This window comes from Paroedura picta, chromosome 1, assembly GCF_049243985.1.
Source record: "Paroedura picta isolate Pp20150507F chromosome 1, Ppicta_v3.0, whole genome shotgun sequence".
Classification (NCBI taxonomy): domain Eukaryota; kingdom Metazoa; phylum Chordata; class Lepidosauria; order Squamata; family Gekkonidae; genus Paroedura; species Paroedura picta.
The window spans coordinates 17853673-17869910 of NC_135369.1; the positions used below are offsets into that span (position 1 = coordinate 17853673).

At 49.5% G+C, this 16238-nt stretch overlaps 2 protein-coding genes across 4 annotated transcripts; one reads left to right on the forward strand and one right to left on the reverse strand.

Annotated features, from left to right (window-relative positions):
- The first annotated feature begins 1629 nt into the window (after window positions 1-1629).
- LOC143831088 (glyoxal reductase-like) lies at window positions 1630-5301 on the forward strand. The gene is made up of 2 exons (XM_077324211.1): window positions 1630-1801; window positions 3788-5301. Exons 1-2 carry the CDS (start codon window positions 1761-1763, stop codon window positions 4650-4652), a joined length of 906 nt encoding a protein of 301 aa, XP_077180326.1. The 5' UTR covers window positions 1630-1760; the 3' UTR covers window positions 4653-5301.
- Window positions 5248-16108, reverse strand: BAD (BCL2 associated agonist of cell death). 3 transcript variants are annotated; one of them, XM_077324218.1, is made up of 4 exons: window positions 15945-16108; window positions 15061-15276; window positions 8993-9162; window positions 5248-5718 (listed from the first exon to the last, which is right to left on the reverse strand). In XM_077324218.1, the coding sequence occupies exons 2-4, from the start codon at window positions 15203-15205 to the stop codon at window positions 5596-5598; spliced, it is 438 nt and encodes a 145-aa protein (XP_077180333.1). In that variant the 5' UTR covers window positions 15206-15276; window positions 15945-16108; the 3' UTR covers window positions 5248-5595. The 3 variants fall into 3 exon arrangements, with proteins under 3 accessions (XP_077180333.1, XP_077180332.1, XP_077180330.1); XM_077324217.1 differs by having other exon boundaries at window positions 8993-9165; XM_077324215.1 differs by having other exon boundaries at window positions 8993-9165; window positions 15046-15276.
- Window positions 16109-16238: the final 130 nt, after the last annotated feature.

Genomic DNA, 16238 nt, shown 5'->3' on the forward strand with positions numbered 1-16238 from the left:
CAAAGCATCCTAAAGCATCCAAGAAAAGTGTGCATCCTGCCCTCCTCCAAATGACAACCTTTCAAATACTTAGAGGGCTATCATGTCCCCTCTCAACCTCCTTTTCTCCAGGCTGAACATTCCCAAGTCCCTCAACCTATCTTCATAGGGCTTGGTCCCTTGGCCCCAGATCATCCTCGTCGCTCTCCTCTGTACCGTTTCAATTTTATCTACGTCCTTCTTGAAGTGAGGCCTCCAGAACTGCACACAGTACTCCAGGTGTGGTCTGACCAGTGCTGTATACAATGGGACTATGACATCTTGTGATTTTGATGTGATGCCCCTGTTGATACAGCCCAAAATGGCATTTGCCTTTTTTACCGCTGCATCACACTGGCTGCTCATGTTTAGTTTACAGTCCCCAAGTACCCCAAGGTCTTGTTCATACACAGTGTTACCTTAGAAGCGTATCCCCCATCCAGTAGGCATGCTTTTCATTTTTCTTACCCAGATGCAGAACTTTACACTTCTCTTTATTAAATTGCATCTTGTTCTCATTTTCCCATTTTCCCATTGTGTTCAGATCTCGTTGAACTCTGTATCTTCCAGAGTATTTGCCAGTCCTCCCAATTTGGTGTCATCTGCAAACTTGATGAGTAGTCCCTCCACCCCCTCATCTAGATCATTAATAAATATGTTAAAAAGTACCAGGCCGAGCACCAAGCCCTGAGGTATCCCACTGCTCACCTCCCTCCAGTCTGATGAAACACCATTGACAACAACTCTTTGAGTGCGGTTCTCTAACCAATTCTCTATCCACCTAACTATCTGAAAATCCAGATTGCAGTCCTTCAATTTATCCATCAGAACATCATGGGCAACCTTATCAAAAGCTTTACTAAAATCCAAGTAAACGACATCCACCGAATTTCCACGATCCAGCAAACCTGTTACTTGATCAAAAAAGGAAACCAGGTTGGTCTGGCAGGACCTGTTGGAGACAAATCCATGCTGACTTCCTTGGATCACCAAATTGTCCTCCAGATGTTTGCAGATCTCCCCCTTTATTATCTGCTCCATTATCTTCCCCACAACAGAGGTCAGACTCACTGGTCTGTACTTTCTCGGGTCATCCTTCCTCCCTTTTTTGAAGATCGGAATAACTCTATGTTTCTATGTTTCACTACCTGTGAGGTAGGTGGGGTTGAGGGTGCTCTGATAGAACTGTTCTGTGAGACTAGCACTTATCAGGACTGTGATTAGCTAGAGGTCACCCAGCTGGCTGCATGTGGAGGAGTGAGGAATCAAACCCAGCTAGACAGATTAGAAGCTGCTGCTTTTAACCATGACACCAAACTGGCATAATTTATATATAATTATATATATAATTTATAACGTATATGTATTATAATTTTGTATATGTATATGTAACTATAATCTATGCATCTATTGCATGGAATTTTAGAACACCCCAAATCACCGTCGTCTTCGGCCCTAGTCTGCGGATCATACCTATTTCCCCCTCCTCTTTTTTTTCCACACCTCCACCGCACTGAGCGCAGCACTGCGCAAACTCAGCAAGCGCCCCGCTCCGAGAGCCAAGCCAGCGGGAGCGCATGCGCATCCCCGCGGCCCATTCAACAGCGCTCTCCTCCCTAGCCTCCCTCGGGACCACGCCTCCTGCCTTTCGCTAGGCGCGCCGATTGGCCGGTAGGCGTTGTTCATCGCGCTCCGGGAACGCCCCCCTCTCTGCTACCGACTTAGACCACCACAACCTCGCCATGCAGCATCAGCCGCCCGCGCGGGACCTGCCTGCATCCTGGTGAGGAGTCTCTTTATGCCCGGGGGTGGGGGGCGCGGGGCACGTCGATGAGCTGAGCAATTTGGCTGCTCCCCTTGCACAGGGCTTTGCACCAACTGCAGTCCCGGAGATGCAGACACCCCCCCCCCCATCTAGTGCTATCCAAACACTGTTTTTCTGTGAATTGGGCTTATAGTTCATATAAATCATGCGTGCAACTAGTACGAAGCTCTTCGCTTAAAGCCGCTCTTAAATTACAGTCCGTCCTCGCCCTCCCCCCCTTAATTCTGCAGTTTTCCGGCCCAATCCTGAATATGGGTGCTTAGAAGCAAGGCCAGTAGGATTCTCCCCCCTAAGTGAGCAAGCGTTCTGGAAGGCCAGGCGTGCCCGTCTGTGGCAGCACAATCGAATAGAAGGCTCGTGGCTGTCTAGTTGCTCCGGACTTATGGTGACCCCTTGGGGGTTTTGAGGCAAGAGATGAACAGAGGTGGTTTGGCATGGCCTGCCTCTGTGCAGGGACCCTGGCCTTCCTTGGCAGTCTCCCACCCTCTGAGATCCGAGGAGATCTGGCTCGCCCAGGCCGTCTGGGTCAGACTAGCAGCGGTAGAAAATTTTGAGCTAAGAGGCTACTTCTTCAGATGCACTCAGGGGATCCACACAAAAGATGACAAGGCCTGCTTAGCATGGAGCCATTCATTGCATCTGGAGGAGAAAACCCCTGTGCCCCCCCCCCGTCCTCAAAAACTTCTGCTACAATAAAATATCACTTAAAATCTAAACAAACAGTAGCCTTTGGATGTCTTGACTCCCCCCCCCCTTAGTGTGTTCACAAATAAGCCCTTGCTGTAAATATGGCCTCATTCCCTGCTGCTGAAATCTCTTCCTCCTGTCTTAATCGAGATTATAAATGACGCCCGATTGCATCTTTTACACCCAATCTATCTTGGAGACCTTATTGGCAGAGACCTAAATACCTCAAGGCCATGAAGCCCTCATGTTGGCAGCCCCGAGGGAGTGAACATGTGACTCAAGGCTGAGCACATCCTTTGCTTCCCCCCCCCCCCAAAAAAAAATGCCTTGCATTTCTAGCCGAAAAAGAATGTAGCATCTGCTACAGGGCCACTTCCGATCAGGGTAAGCAATGCTGAGTGAGCTAAATGGATTTAAGGCTGAAGAATGAAGCTTTGTATGTTCTTACATTTATATATAATTGTATGCTTGTCCTCCAGATGTACATGGACTACAATTCCCATAAGCCCCTGCCAGCATTTGCTGGCAGGGGCTCATGGGAATTGTAGTCCATGAACATCTGGAGGACCACAGGTTGTTGTTGTTATGTGCGAAGTCGTGTCCGACCCATCGCAACCCCATGGACAATGATCCTCCAGGCCTTCCTGTCCTCTACCATTCCCTGGAGTCCTTTTAAGTTTGCACCGACTGCTTCAGTGACTCCATCCAGCCACCTCATTCTCTGTCGTCCCCTTCTTCTGTTGCCCTCAATTGCTCCCAGCATTAGGCTCTTCTCCAGGGAGTCCTTCCTTCTCATGAGGAGGCCAAAGTATTTGAGTTTCATCTTCAGGATCTGGCCTTCTAAAGAGCAGTCAGGGCTGATCTCCTCTAGGACTGACCGGTTTGTTCGCCTTGCAGTCCAAGGGACTCGCAAGAGTCTTCTCCAGCACCAGAGTTCAAAAGCCTCAATTCTTTGACGCTCGGCCTTCCTTATGGTCCAACTTTCGCAGCCATACATTACAATGTAGACTACCCCTAAGCCATTGTAAACATAACCTGGGAACAAGGTCCATGGTGTTCATTGCAAAGATGACTGAAGGTCTTGAGGCTGGTCCAGCTTCTCAGTCTGATTCAAGGCCAGTAGCACCTTAAGAAACCAACAAGCCTTTCATGGTTATCGGCTTTCAAGATTCAGAACTGCGGTCATTCTTACCCTGGTGAGCTTGGCATTCCCAAAGAGGGCCGGGAAATCTAATCCACCTGTTTTGTCCCAACCAGGCCACCAGAACGTACAGCATGGTTGAATACTGGAGCACCCATGCCACTTCTGGGGCTGGGCACTTTCCGTCTGCGAGACAGGGAGGCGGTGCGCCTCAGCCTACATGCCGCTTTGGAAAACGGCTACCGTTTGGTGGACACGGCTGCCGTCTATGGCAACGAGGCCGCCATAGGAAGTGCGCTGCGTGAGCTCCTGCCCCGCTGTGGTCTCAGCCGCGAGGATATCTTCCTGACCAGCAAGCTGAGCCCAAGAGACCACGGAGAGGCACCCACTGAAGCAGCCTGCCTCCGTAGCTTGCAGGAACTGGGCTGCGATTACCTGGACCTCTATCTCATCCATTGGCCAGGCACGCAGGGCCACCCCCAGGGAGATAAAGGGAATAAAGAACGGAGACAGCTGAGCTGGCGAGCTCTGGAGAGACTCCACGAATCTGGGAAGCTCCGGGCAATCGGGGTCTCCAATTATACCATCCAGCACCTCCGGGAGCTGCTTGCGAGTTGTCGTGTGCCCCCGGCCGTTCTTCAAGTGGAGTTCCACCCACAACTGGCCCAGTCGGAGCTGCTGGATTTCTGTCGCCAGAAGGGCATCCATCTACAGGCGTATTCTTCACTGGGCACCGGCCAGCTCGTGGGGCGGCCCGAGGTAGTGAACGTTGCCGAACGGCAAGGGCGTACCCCCGCTCAGGTCTTGCTACGCTGGGCTCTGCGGCAGGGCGTGAGCGTCATCCCCAAGTCAGCGTCTCCAGCCCGTGTGGCTGAGAACAGTCAGCTGTGGAATTGGGACTTGACCCACGCTGATATGGAGGAATTGAGCACACTGGATTGTGGGAAACGCTACTGTTGGGATCCCAGTAGTGTGGCCTAGGATAGTGGTCCCCAACCACCGGGCCGTGGTTCCCTCTCCCCGCCCCCCCCTGCAGTAAAAATCTTCCCAGGCCGCAAGCTTGCAGCCCGGGAAGCTTCTTACTGTGGGAGGGGGGGGAAGAGGGAAGCAGGGCCGCGCATGCGCTTATGCGCCATGCGCGGCTGAAATCGTGCATTTGTGGCACTTTAGTTTTTTGTTTTGATTTCGGCCATGCATGCACAGCATGCACGGCCGGGCAGTTGCCCTGTTGGTCCCCAGCCTCAAGAAGGTTGGAGACCACTGGCCTAGGACATCCCAGGACAGGGGTGGCCAAACTCTTCATGTATCTGTGGACTCGCGTGCTGGCAGGGGCTCATGCAGATTGTAGTTTATGGACATCTGGAGAGCAACAGTTTGGCCACTCCTGTCTTAGGGCCGCCGGGGGCAAACGTGAATTCAAAGATCGCGGCCTGAAGGGAGCAAATCCTTTTCCTTGGCAGCCCAAGATCTGGTTTTGAGTTTGCGGCCAGCCTTGAGAGGAAACTGCGCCCAGGCGGAGGAATTCTAATCGCTCGAGGGACGGATGTCAATGCACCAAACACCAGAAATGACAGCATTTTAATAAAGGCTTTTTACAAATTTATTCATATTAAAAAAACAAACAATCCAGGCTTCCTGTTCTAATTTATCAATACAGTGTTTTTGCTTTTTTTAATAGAAAAATGTATTTGGAGTGGGGGGGGAGCGTCGAGGGAATGCTTGTGATTTCTTGTAAAATGGATGGGAGGTTAAATGGTTACACATCATATTATAGTGTGAGGCACCCCCGGGGAACGGGTGGGGAGGTGCTGTGGAATGACCCCCCCTCCCCTTCTTGGGTACTTTGGGATAAGAAAACATGCTACATTGACCCCTCCTTATTGCCCGGCCCTCTTTTGTTCGTTAAAACAGCAGCAAATCTCGGTCAGGGAGGACTTCTGGGAAGTCCAGGAGAACTCCGGCGCCACCATGAATGCAGGGTTTCCTTCCAGCCTGATGTTCGAAACATCTGTGAGGTAGTCCCCGCACTCTTGGGTCGCGGCAGCTTCTGCAAAAGAAGAAGAGTTGGTTCTTATATGCTGCTTTTTTCTACCCGAAGGAGGCTCAAAGCGGTTTACAGTCGCCTTCTCTTTCCTCTCCCCACAACAGACACCCTGTGAGGTAGGTGAGGCTGAGAGAGCCCTGCTCAGTCAGAACAGTTTTATCAGTGCTGTGGTGAGCTCAAGGTCACCCAGCTGGCTGCATTTGGGGGAGCGCAGAATCGAACCCGGCATGCCAGATTAGAAGTCTGCATTCGTAACCACAACACCAAACTGGCTATGAGAGAGAGAAGAACTATGAGAGAAAGGCAGTGTCTCTCTCCCTCACAAACAATGCCCAGAAGGACTCTGCTTTGTCTCTGCTTTGTTTTTTAACTTCCTGGCACCTTCCGTTTACAGGATGTGTGACTGAACTGGTGCCTCTTGAAGAAGTGGCCTCTTTTCTCAAGGCCTCTTGAAGGCTAAAGGCAGAAGTAACATTGTTTTAAAGGTGACGGGGGTTAACGAGTGTCACTGTTGCCCCCCTGTAACCTGTCAGGTGAGGTGGGAATTATCCAGGAGCAAACTCCGACAGAACTGTTCTGTAAAAGTTTGGCATGGGTCAAGTCAGCCTGTAAAAAACTGGGATTGTCACCAGGGACATTATCAGCTTCCCCTTCCATCACAGTTTTGCAATTGGCTTTTAAAAATGTGTTAGAAATCTCTTTTATTAAGGTGAAAGGTGCATGCCTCTTTAAACAGAAAATCAGCTCTGATGGATAGAGGTGGGGAGCTCCCCCTCATTGGCAGTGTTCAAGCAGCGGCTGGACAGATACTTATGCTGGGTGCTTGAGGCTGATCCCACATTGAGCAGGAGGTGGGACCAGATGGCCTGTAGGGCCCTTTCCAACTCTAGGATTCTATGATGATGAAAGAGGCAAAGCTGCTGTCTTAGGCACCTCTTGGGCAAACAAAATAACTCGTGTCCTGTAATGCGCCATTTGAAAATAATCTAGAAACTAAATAGGGCAGAATGCTGATTTTTAGCTGCAGTCAGATTGGTCAGCCATAATAATAATTATTATTATTTGTATTTCAGTTTATTACCCGCCACTCCCAAATGGCTTGTGGCGGGGTACATCAGTCTGGATAAAACCCACCTGTGAAAACCCATTCTCTACACCCCACTTTGATTCCCTGATCAGGAAGAGAAGTGGCTTTTCACATTGTTCTCCCCTTTTCCACCTTAGCCTCACAACAATCTTGTGAGGTAGGCTAGGCTGAGAGATTTTAACAGATTCAGTTCTCTATTTCCTTCTCCAAACCTCGGGAGTGTCTCTTAACTGCCCTCAGCCAGCACAAAGTTTGAATCCAGTGGCCCCTTTAAGATCAACAAGTCTTATTCAAGGTATAAACTCTCGTGTGCACGCACACTTCATATCTGACAAAGTGTGCGTTCACACAAAAGCTTATACCTTGAATACAGCTAGGTTGGTCTTAAAGGTGCCACTGGACTCAAACTTTGTTCTACTGCTTCAGACCAACATGGTCAGACACACACCCCTCAAGAATATGTCCACAACCAGTGTCAACGTGACTTAGGATGAGCAAGCAGAAATGGGAGCTAGGCGGGACACAGGATGCTGGTTACAGAGGCAGGAAAACTTTGAGCAGGGTTGATTTGCCAGCTTTATATAAGGTCATAAGTTTTCCCTTACAGATTGATTTAGAAAAAGTATATGCTGCTTCTCTAGAGAACTTACTTAAGTATAGCTGTCAACGCAGGTTAAGCGGATGAAGATACACTTGGATGCAGCCTTGTTGACAAAACAGGCTGGCACTGTTGCTAAGAACGTCATCTTTCAATTACATCTTATTCATAAGTGAGTGACTACCTATACTCAGCTGCTAGCCACACAGTCATATGCCACTGTAACCTCCAGATTGGACTACTGCAGCTCACTCTGAACGGGGCAACCCTCAAAAAGGACTTAGAAGCTTCAAAATGGTACCAAATTTGGTGACATAAAGCAGACGCCTGGTGGCACTTTAAAGAAGCAAAATGTATTTCCCAGCATAAGCTTTCACCAGTCAGAGCTCACTTCTTTACATGCACCTGAAGAAAGCCCAGGCGGAAATAAATGCTCTGAGTTTTCAAGGTACCACTGGAGTTCTGGTTTATTTTGTTACAGGAGACCAGGAGGTGGCCAAGCCGTGGCTCATGGTAATTGTAGTCAATGGACATCTGGAGAGTCACAGTTTATGGTTACCTTTCTGGAATGGTCATGGAAGGTAAAAAATTTGAAGCCAAGCCTCTGGTGTTAGTTTCTCTGGAATAATACTTCCTGCATTATGCAGGGGGTTGGACCCTGGAGATCCCTTCCATGATTGTATGATTCAACATTTACACAGTTACCTATTTGCTTCTGGGGACAAATTCAAGGTATGCTTGTTTTTGACCTTTGAAGCCTTCCAGAGCCAGGGGACAACCCCCACCCTGGCCATACCTAGCAGACCACAACTTCCAATAGACCCCCATCTGCTAACTGTTCTCAAATGCTCTCCCTCTTGCTGTTCTGTCCATTCAATGCATTTGCTTGCTTTCCACCCGGACTGGACCAGGACTGTGGAATGGTTTGTCTGAAGAAGTACAGAGCTTCTATCTTACGCAGGGCACACAAAGCAGTCCAATGTCAGTGTATCAGATTTGGAAAGCTGTAGTGGGCTTCCATATTACTTCCATATTACTTGAAGGTGTTTCTGGCAGAGATGTGGGGCGGAACCATTTCTACGAACGCTTGGTTTTGCCGCAGAGGCTTTCCCATGTCTCAAAATGAATGCAAAGGTGCCACATTGCGGGTGATACGTAACTGGCGGAGCAGCGAAAGCACCAATACAACGCGTCACTGGCAGTTATTGACAGAAAACGATCCACCGCCCAGATTAATTAACCGGAGAGCCAGTGTGGGGTGAAGACTATCGTCTGGGAGACCCAAATTCAAATCCTTACTCTGCCAGGGAGACTCACCATGCGCACTCAGCATCCCCTACCTCACAGAGTTGTGAGGAGAACCATGTAGGCCATGTAGGTTCCCACTGAGGAGAAAGGTGGGGTATACAAGGAAGGAAATAAATAACCCCAGCAAAACCACTATTATTTAATGGAGCATAGGTGCGATATAAATTGTCTCGGTGCTTTTTCTCCCCCTTCAGCAACCTGCTGCTGTAGACCTTCACAAACGTGCACCATCGATCACACGCGCCTCCTTTCCTGAGGGCACCCGTGGGACGTGCCCATCTCACCTGCAGGGCCCCGTGGAACTCATCGCTCATCCTCCGCAGCTCCCGTCCGTATCGCTGGGCAGCCCACAGGATGGGAGGGGCGGAGCGCGAACGCCCCCGGAAAGTGCCCACCTCATCTGGCGGCTCCGACTCCGGCAAGGGGGGATCCGAGCCGATGCGGCGGCGCAACTCTGCTAAGGAAGGGGAAAGGAGAAACACAGCCCAGTGGGGTTATCCCAGACTTGCAGATGAATCCACCCAAGTTATGAATCCACTGCAGCAATTCCCGGCACGCGCTGGTCAAAATGGCGTCGTGCAGGAGTCCCCCAATCCCGGCCAGATATTTTTATTATTTATTTATTATATTTATATGCTGCCTTCCCCGCAGGCTTAGGACGGTTCACATAAAACAGAAACAATACAGATATTTTAGATTAACAACAATGAAGTGATGGCAACAAACGACATGGAACAATAGAAAAATATGGGAAACACTAAATTAGGAAGCAGAAGGGCAAGGTAGGATTTTGGCCTAGCGTGGCTTCTGATTGCTTGTGGAGGTTTATTTTTTAGATGTTGCTTTGGCAGCAGCTGGCTCCACAGCACAAGGATTTGCACTGCGTTGCTGGTTAAAAACCTCCTGCAGCAGCCATCTTGTTGCTATGTCAGAATTCCAAACATCCCTGCAGGCTCAAAAAGGTTTGGGATGGCTATTGCAGTGATTACTGGCATCTGACTAGAGCTGAGAGACTCAGGTTAAAATCCTTATCTCCCGTGGAAGCTCGGGAGCTGACCTGCAGCTAGTCTCTTTCAACCCTAGCCTACCTCACAGGGTTGTTGTGGCAATAGACTGGAGGAGGGGAGAATGTGGTAAACTGCTTTGGGTCCTCATTTGGAATAAATGTAGGGTATAAATGGAAACAAATAAGGGTCTGGATACAGAGCTGGCTAATTTTTGAGCCCACCCACCCCTAAGCAGCAAAGCTGGCTGGTTTTTATCAGGCATCGTTGGCTCCCACAAGATTGCTCTGGGGACACAATGTGGGGGAAGGGGGATGCAAGTACCATGAGCTGCTTGGAAGAAAAACTGAATGTCTGTGTGTGTTCACTCATTCGTAAAAAACTCATTTCTGAAAGCTTCCTCGTGGGGAAACGGTTCTTGCTGGCCTGCTTATATAAAGTAATGAAATATTCAAGCCTGCCATGAAAATGCTACACTGTTCACAAGTTTCTCCACGGAAAGCCTGGCAAGACGGTTAATTGCAGCAGGGGTCCCCCAATTTTCTGAGCTCAGGGGCACCTTTGGAATTCTAGCACGGCATAGTGGATGCAGCAGCCACAAAATGTCTGCCATAGGAGGCAGAGTGAGTCACAAAATGGTTGCCATAGCTTTCCTTCAGTCACACAGGGAAGATCCTTGCAGTGATTGGAGGCAGCTGCTGCCAAAGTAACATTTTAAAAAATCTGCACAGCCAATCAAATCTCCAATAGCCACTGAAACCCGAGAAGAAGAAAAGTTGGTTCTTATATGCCGCTTTTCTCTACCCAAAGGAGTCTCAAAGCGGCTTACACTCGCCTTCCCTTTCCCCTCCCCACAACAGACACCCTGTAAAGTAGTAGAAGAAGAATTGGTGCATATATGCCGCTTTTCTCTACCCAAAGGAGGCTCAAAGCGGCTTGCAATCACTTTCCCTTCCTCTCCCCACAACAGACACCCTGTGAGGGAGGTGAGGCTGAGAGAGATTACTTGCTTGGTCAGAACAGCTTTATCAGTGCTATGGGTGAGCCCAGGGTCACCCAGCTGGCTGCATTTGGAGGAGTGAGGAATCAAACCCGGCTCACCAGATTAGAAGTCCACACTCCTAACCACTACACCAAGCTGGCTCTTGTTGGGTAAAACCTCTACCTGGCCTTACTCATGTCTTACAAACACTTCTTGGGCACCAGAACTGGCGGGTGCCATGGCGTCCCTACTCACTATGTCGGAGATCTCAAAGCTAGAGAATTAACTGGCCACTAGCCTCACCTCTATAGTTGTGTTATCAAAAAGATGAGGCTAAAAGACTACAAATTAAATTTCCATGACATATTGCATTCATACAACCAAACTAGACCAAGATCTTAAATTCAATATTTTCACTGGTTGGAAAGCACAGGGTGGAATTGTTCCTGGACTTACCACTGCCATGGATGCATGCTGAATGATCTGAACCGTCATACACTCTCAGCCTATTTCACTCACAAGGTTGTTGTGAAGGTAAAATGGAGGAGAGGACAGTGCTATAAGCTGCTTTGAGGCCAAGCCTTACGTTCCGCTACCTCCAAGTGCCTGTTGATCCGTGGCCCCAAGGAAGCTCGCTTGACCTCATCCAGGGCCAGAGCTTTCTCCATCTTGGCCCCCATCTGGTGGAACAAGCTTCCAGAGAAGATCAGGGCCCTGATGGAACTAGAGCAGTTCCGCAGGGCCTGCAACAGGGAGTTCTTCCACCAGGCATTTGGTTGAGGTTGACCTGAACCAATCGCCTTCCATTGCCCTCCCCCCAGCCTCCCTCCCATGGAAACCACCTCCGATTCATCCAACCCAAGGGGGCATCAGTATTCTATAGTTCAATGGTCCCCAACCCCCGGTCCGGGGACCAGTACCGGTCCTTAGATCAGTCGGTACCGGGCCACGGAATCCTCCTCATCCTCCTTCCTGGATGCTGCCTCGGGGGCTGCCCTGCTACTCTGCCGCCGGCTCACCTTTGGTGCTCTCCAGCGGCCGCCATGGCTGGGGCTCCCCCTTGGAGTGGCACTGCGCAGCTGCTGCTGACAGCGCCCCCCAGCGGGTGGTGGGAAGTCAGGGGCGCTGGCGGGAAAGCAAGTGGGGCAGGCGCTCAGGCAGTGGCAATGCCCCTTGGCAAAAAACTACCCGGGCCTCAGTATATTTGTCAAGCGTTGACCGGTCCCCGGTGATAAAAAGGTTGGGGACCACTGCTATAGTTGATTTAATGTTCTCACCATCATTCCACTGTTCTATTATACTGTTCTATTCATTATGAATGCACTGTTATTGCTTACATCTAATGAATTATCTGTGTTATTCCCTGTTTTCCCTGTAAAAATGCCACTTGCCACAAGATGTGCCCATTCAGCTAAGTTCCGACGGGTGGCAGGAAGTGAGCTTTTGTGAGTCACTGCTAACTTGGTCAGATACTGCTGTATCTGAAGAAGTGTGCAGTGACTCACAAAAGCTCATGTCCTGCCACAAGTTTTGTTAACCTTTAGAAGAGTTGGTTTTTATCCCCTGCTTTTCACTACCCAAAGGAGTCTCAAAACGGCTTTACAATTGCCTTCCCTTCCTCTCTCCACAACAGACACCCTGTGAGGTAGTGAAAGCTCTGAGAGAACTGTGACTGGCCCGAGGTCACCCAGCTGGCTGCACGTTAAAGGTGGGGAATCAAACCCAGATTTTCAGATTAGGGGTCGCCACTCTTAACCATGCTGGCTCTCAAGGCGCTACTGGACTTTTGCTCTTCTCTACTGATACAGACAGACCAACACTGCTACGCATCTTGATCTTTCTCAGTGTAAATATAATTTTTTTCCAGTGTTAATGACTGTGGTAATATTCTATTGTATGGATTATATATAATCTGAACTTCATAGAAGACCAGAACACTCTGTAGTGATTTATCTGCAGTGTGGGGCAGTTGTTCGGATACTGAGACTGGGATCTGGGTTCAAGTGCTCACTCTGTCAGAAAGCTTGTTGAGACACCTTGGGCCAGTCATAGAATCACAGAGTGGATTCTCCAGGGTCATTTAGTCCAGCCCCCTGCACAATGCAGGAACTCACAACTACCTGCCCACCCACAGTGATCCTAATTTCATGACCAAGTGATTCCCCCCCCCAAAAAAAATCTCAAGAATCCACCCTGGCCTGGAGGAAATTTACCTACTGTCCCACAGTGGTGATCAGCAATTCCTTGGGTATGCAAGGAAGAGCCACAAGAGACAAACACTGACACATCCCACCCACTCACAATCTGCCTAAATTCATAAAATCAGCATTTGTCAGATGACTATCTTCCAAAGAAGAACTGACCAACTCCTGAGGAAGCCTGTTCCACTGAGGAACTGCTCTGTCTGGAATGTCTCCCAGATGTTTAGCCAAAAATTCTTTTGAATTAATTCCAACCCATTGGTTCTGGACCACCCATCTGGCAACAGAAAACAACTCTGCCCTATTTTCTATATCAGGGATAGTCAACCTGTGGTCCTCCAGATGTTCATGGACTACAGTTCCCATGAGCTCCTGCCAGGGGAATGCTGGCAGGAGCTCATGGGAATTGTAGTCCATGGGCATCTGGAGGACCACAGGTTGACTATCCCTGTTCTATATGACAGCCTCTCAAGTATTTGAAAGTTATCATATCACCTCTTAGTCACCTTCTCTCCAGGCTAAACAGACCAAGCTCCCTCAGCCTTTCCTCATACGACTTGGTCTCCAAATCCCTCACCATCTTTGTAGCCCTCCTCTGGACATGCTCCAGTTTGTCTACATCCTTCTTCAGCTGTGAGGCCCAAAACTGAACACAGTAATCCTAGTGAGGTTTTAGCAGAGTAAAGTGGTACCATCACCTTGCATAATCTAGACACTATACTTCTTTTAATACAGACCATAATCCCATTTGCCTTTTTAGCCGAGTCACACTGGTGACTCATGTTCAACGCATGGTCTACTAAGACCCCCAGATCCTTTTCAAACGGACTACTGCCAAGGCAAGTTTCACCCATCCTATAGTGATGCATACGATTTTTCCTACCTAAATTGAAATTCTATTTATTGATTATATTTATATACCACTCTCCCCGAAGGCTCAGGGCGGTTTACAGAGAACAGGAACAATACAGATAATACGGTAGTAACAATAAATAACATAGTAGAAAGGAAGAACCATGGGGAGAACATTAAGTCAACTAACACATCCTGATGACCCTGTGGGTTGGAGAGAACGGCAGTGGTTTACTATGGGAGGGAGGCTTGGGGTCCAGTGGGAAGCAGTTGGTTCAGGTCAACCTCAACCAAATGCCTGGCAGAGGCCTTTCCCTTTTGCAGGCCCTGCGGAACCGTTCAAGTTCCGCTTTATTCATTTTAGCCCAGTTTCTTGTATTGTTGTTCTGCCGTCTGGTATGTTTGCTACCCCACCCAGTTAAGCGTCATCTGCAACTGTAATAAATACCACCTCTTTTAACTTAAGCTATCTCACAGGGTTGTTGTAAGGAAAGGAGAACCAAATACAATGCTCTGAACATCAAGGAAGTTTAAGAGGAAAGGAACAAAAGACAGTGGATCCCAATGTCTCTGAGCACTTCGAATAGCCCAGACTAGCCTGAGCTTGTCAAAGCATGGAAAGCTAAGCAGGGTTGGCCGTTGTTAGTGAATGGCAGATCAGCAAGGAAGACCCGGGTTGCTGAGCAGAGAAGGCAACGGCTCATCTCTTGCCTTGAAAACCCATGAGGGGTCCCCAATAAGTTTGCAACGAACTGACACCACTTATTATAAATGCCTCAGAGTTCAGGTTCCTTTGCAATTACACTTCTGGGCAACTGAGAATCCCAGAGCAGAGAATGTGAAACAATAAGATGAAAAAGGCAGAGGGAGAGAATACACAGAGATAGCACAAAAGGTACAGGTAAAGGTATCCCCTGTGCAAGCACCGAGTCATGTCTGACCCTTGGGGTGACGCCCTCTAGCGTTTTCTTGGCAGACTCAATACGCCGTGGTTTGCCAGTGCCTTCCCCAGTCATTACCGTTTACCCCCCAGCAAGCTGGGTACTCATTTTACCGACCTCGGAAGGATGGAAGGCTGAGTCAACCTTGAGCCGGCTGCTGGGATCGAACTCCCAGCCTCATGGGCAAAGCTTTCAGACGGCTGCCTTACCACTCTGCGCCACAAGAGGCTAGAGATAGCATACATTTGAGCAAAAGAAAAGAAGTAAATGAAAGAGAGTACAGAATCTACAGGGGCCCCAAGACAGTTTTGCCCAGAGCACCCCATAAGCAGCACAGGATGAAGGAAAGGGAAATACCCTCTGTTTGCAAACCTTGGGGCCCACTGGACGTGGTCTCCGTGTGCACTGAACTGTCAGGGTCCCGGCCGTCTCCCGCAATTCCCCTCCAGTGGTCCGGCAGTTCCTTCTCCTCCGCTGGGAAAGTGTCCTCGTCCTGGTATTCAGGAATGTGGAACATGGTCGGGGGGCTGCATGGCCCCCAACACTTGGCTGCCCACTATCCAGGAGTCTGTGGGGTTGCTGGCCCAGCTGCATGGGAGAGGGGAAGAGAAAGAGCAGGCATCAAAACAAGCGGGTGCCTCTGAGAAGAAGAGGAGTGGTCAGCCCGAGAACCAGGAAGTCCCCAGTTCAGAGCTCACCTAAGCAAAAAACTCAGTAGCTTTAGGCAAGGTGCTTCCACATCACGTGGGCTGACCACAATTTATGGCCTACTTTACAGGGCTGTCGTCAAGACGACCAAGATAACAATGCGCGGGACGCTTGAACGTGACATATATCCGCTAAGTATTAGCAGAAGCGATGCTTGGTTATGAGTGAACCAACCCTTTTCCTTGGAAGCAATGGCCAATTCTGTTACCTTAGCAGTCTCCCACCTTGAGGTGCCCCCCCCAAGGATGACTTTTGAAAAGCCCTCCACCCCTAATGCATTTGCCTTTCCCCTTAATGCTCTCTTCCCAGTCCTGCTATCTGTCCCCCCTCCATTTCTCTGCCCTCCCACTGAAATATGGGATCTTCCGTCCGTTCTCTACCCGCTCCAATCCCTTCTTTCCCAAATCCCCATGCCTTCCTCCTTTCTCTTCTCTTCCTTTCCTCTCCCAGACCTGGAATCCCAGTCTCTTCTCTCCTAAACCCTGGGCTTCCTTTTCTCCCCCGCACCTCCCTTTATTAGCAACCCATTCACCTCCATTCCGCCTTACCTAATTTTGGGGGGTCTCTCTCTCTCTCTGTCGCCCCGTCTCCTCCTCCACCCTTACTGTTTACATCAGCAAAGACCCAGCCACAGTCGCCGGGGCAATGGAGAACTGCCACCTTCCGCGTCCAATCTAGCTCGCTGACGTCACGGAGGGAAGGCATTGCTCCTCCCATCGCCTTCAGGCCCCGCCCCCTTCCTTTCCCCTTGCCAGTGAAAGGAGCGCAGGGATCACCGAAATTATCTATGCAAATGTGCCTTCCTGTGGCATCGTCCTCCCCGCCCCCTCCCCAGTTTCGAG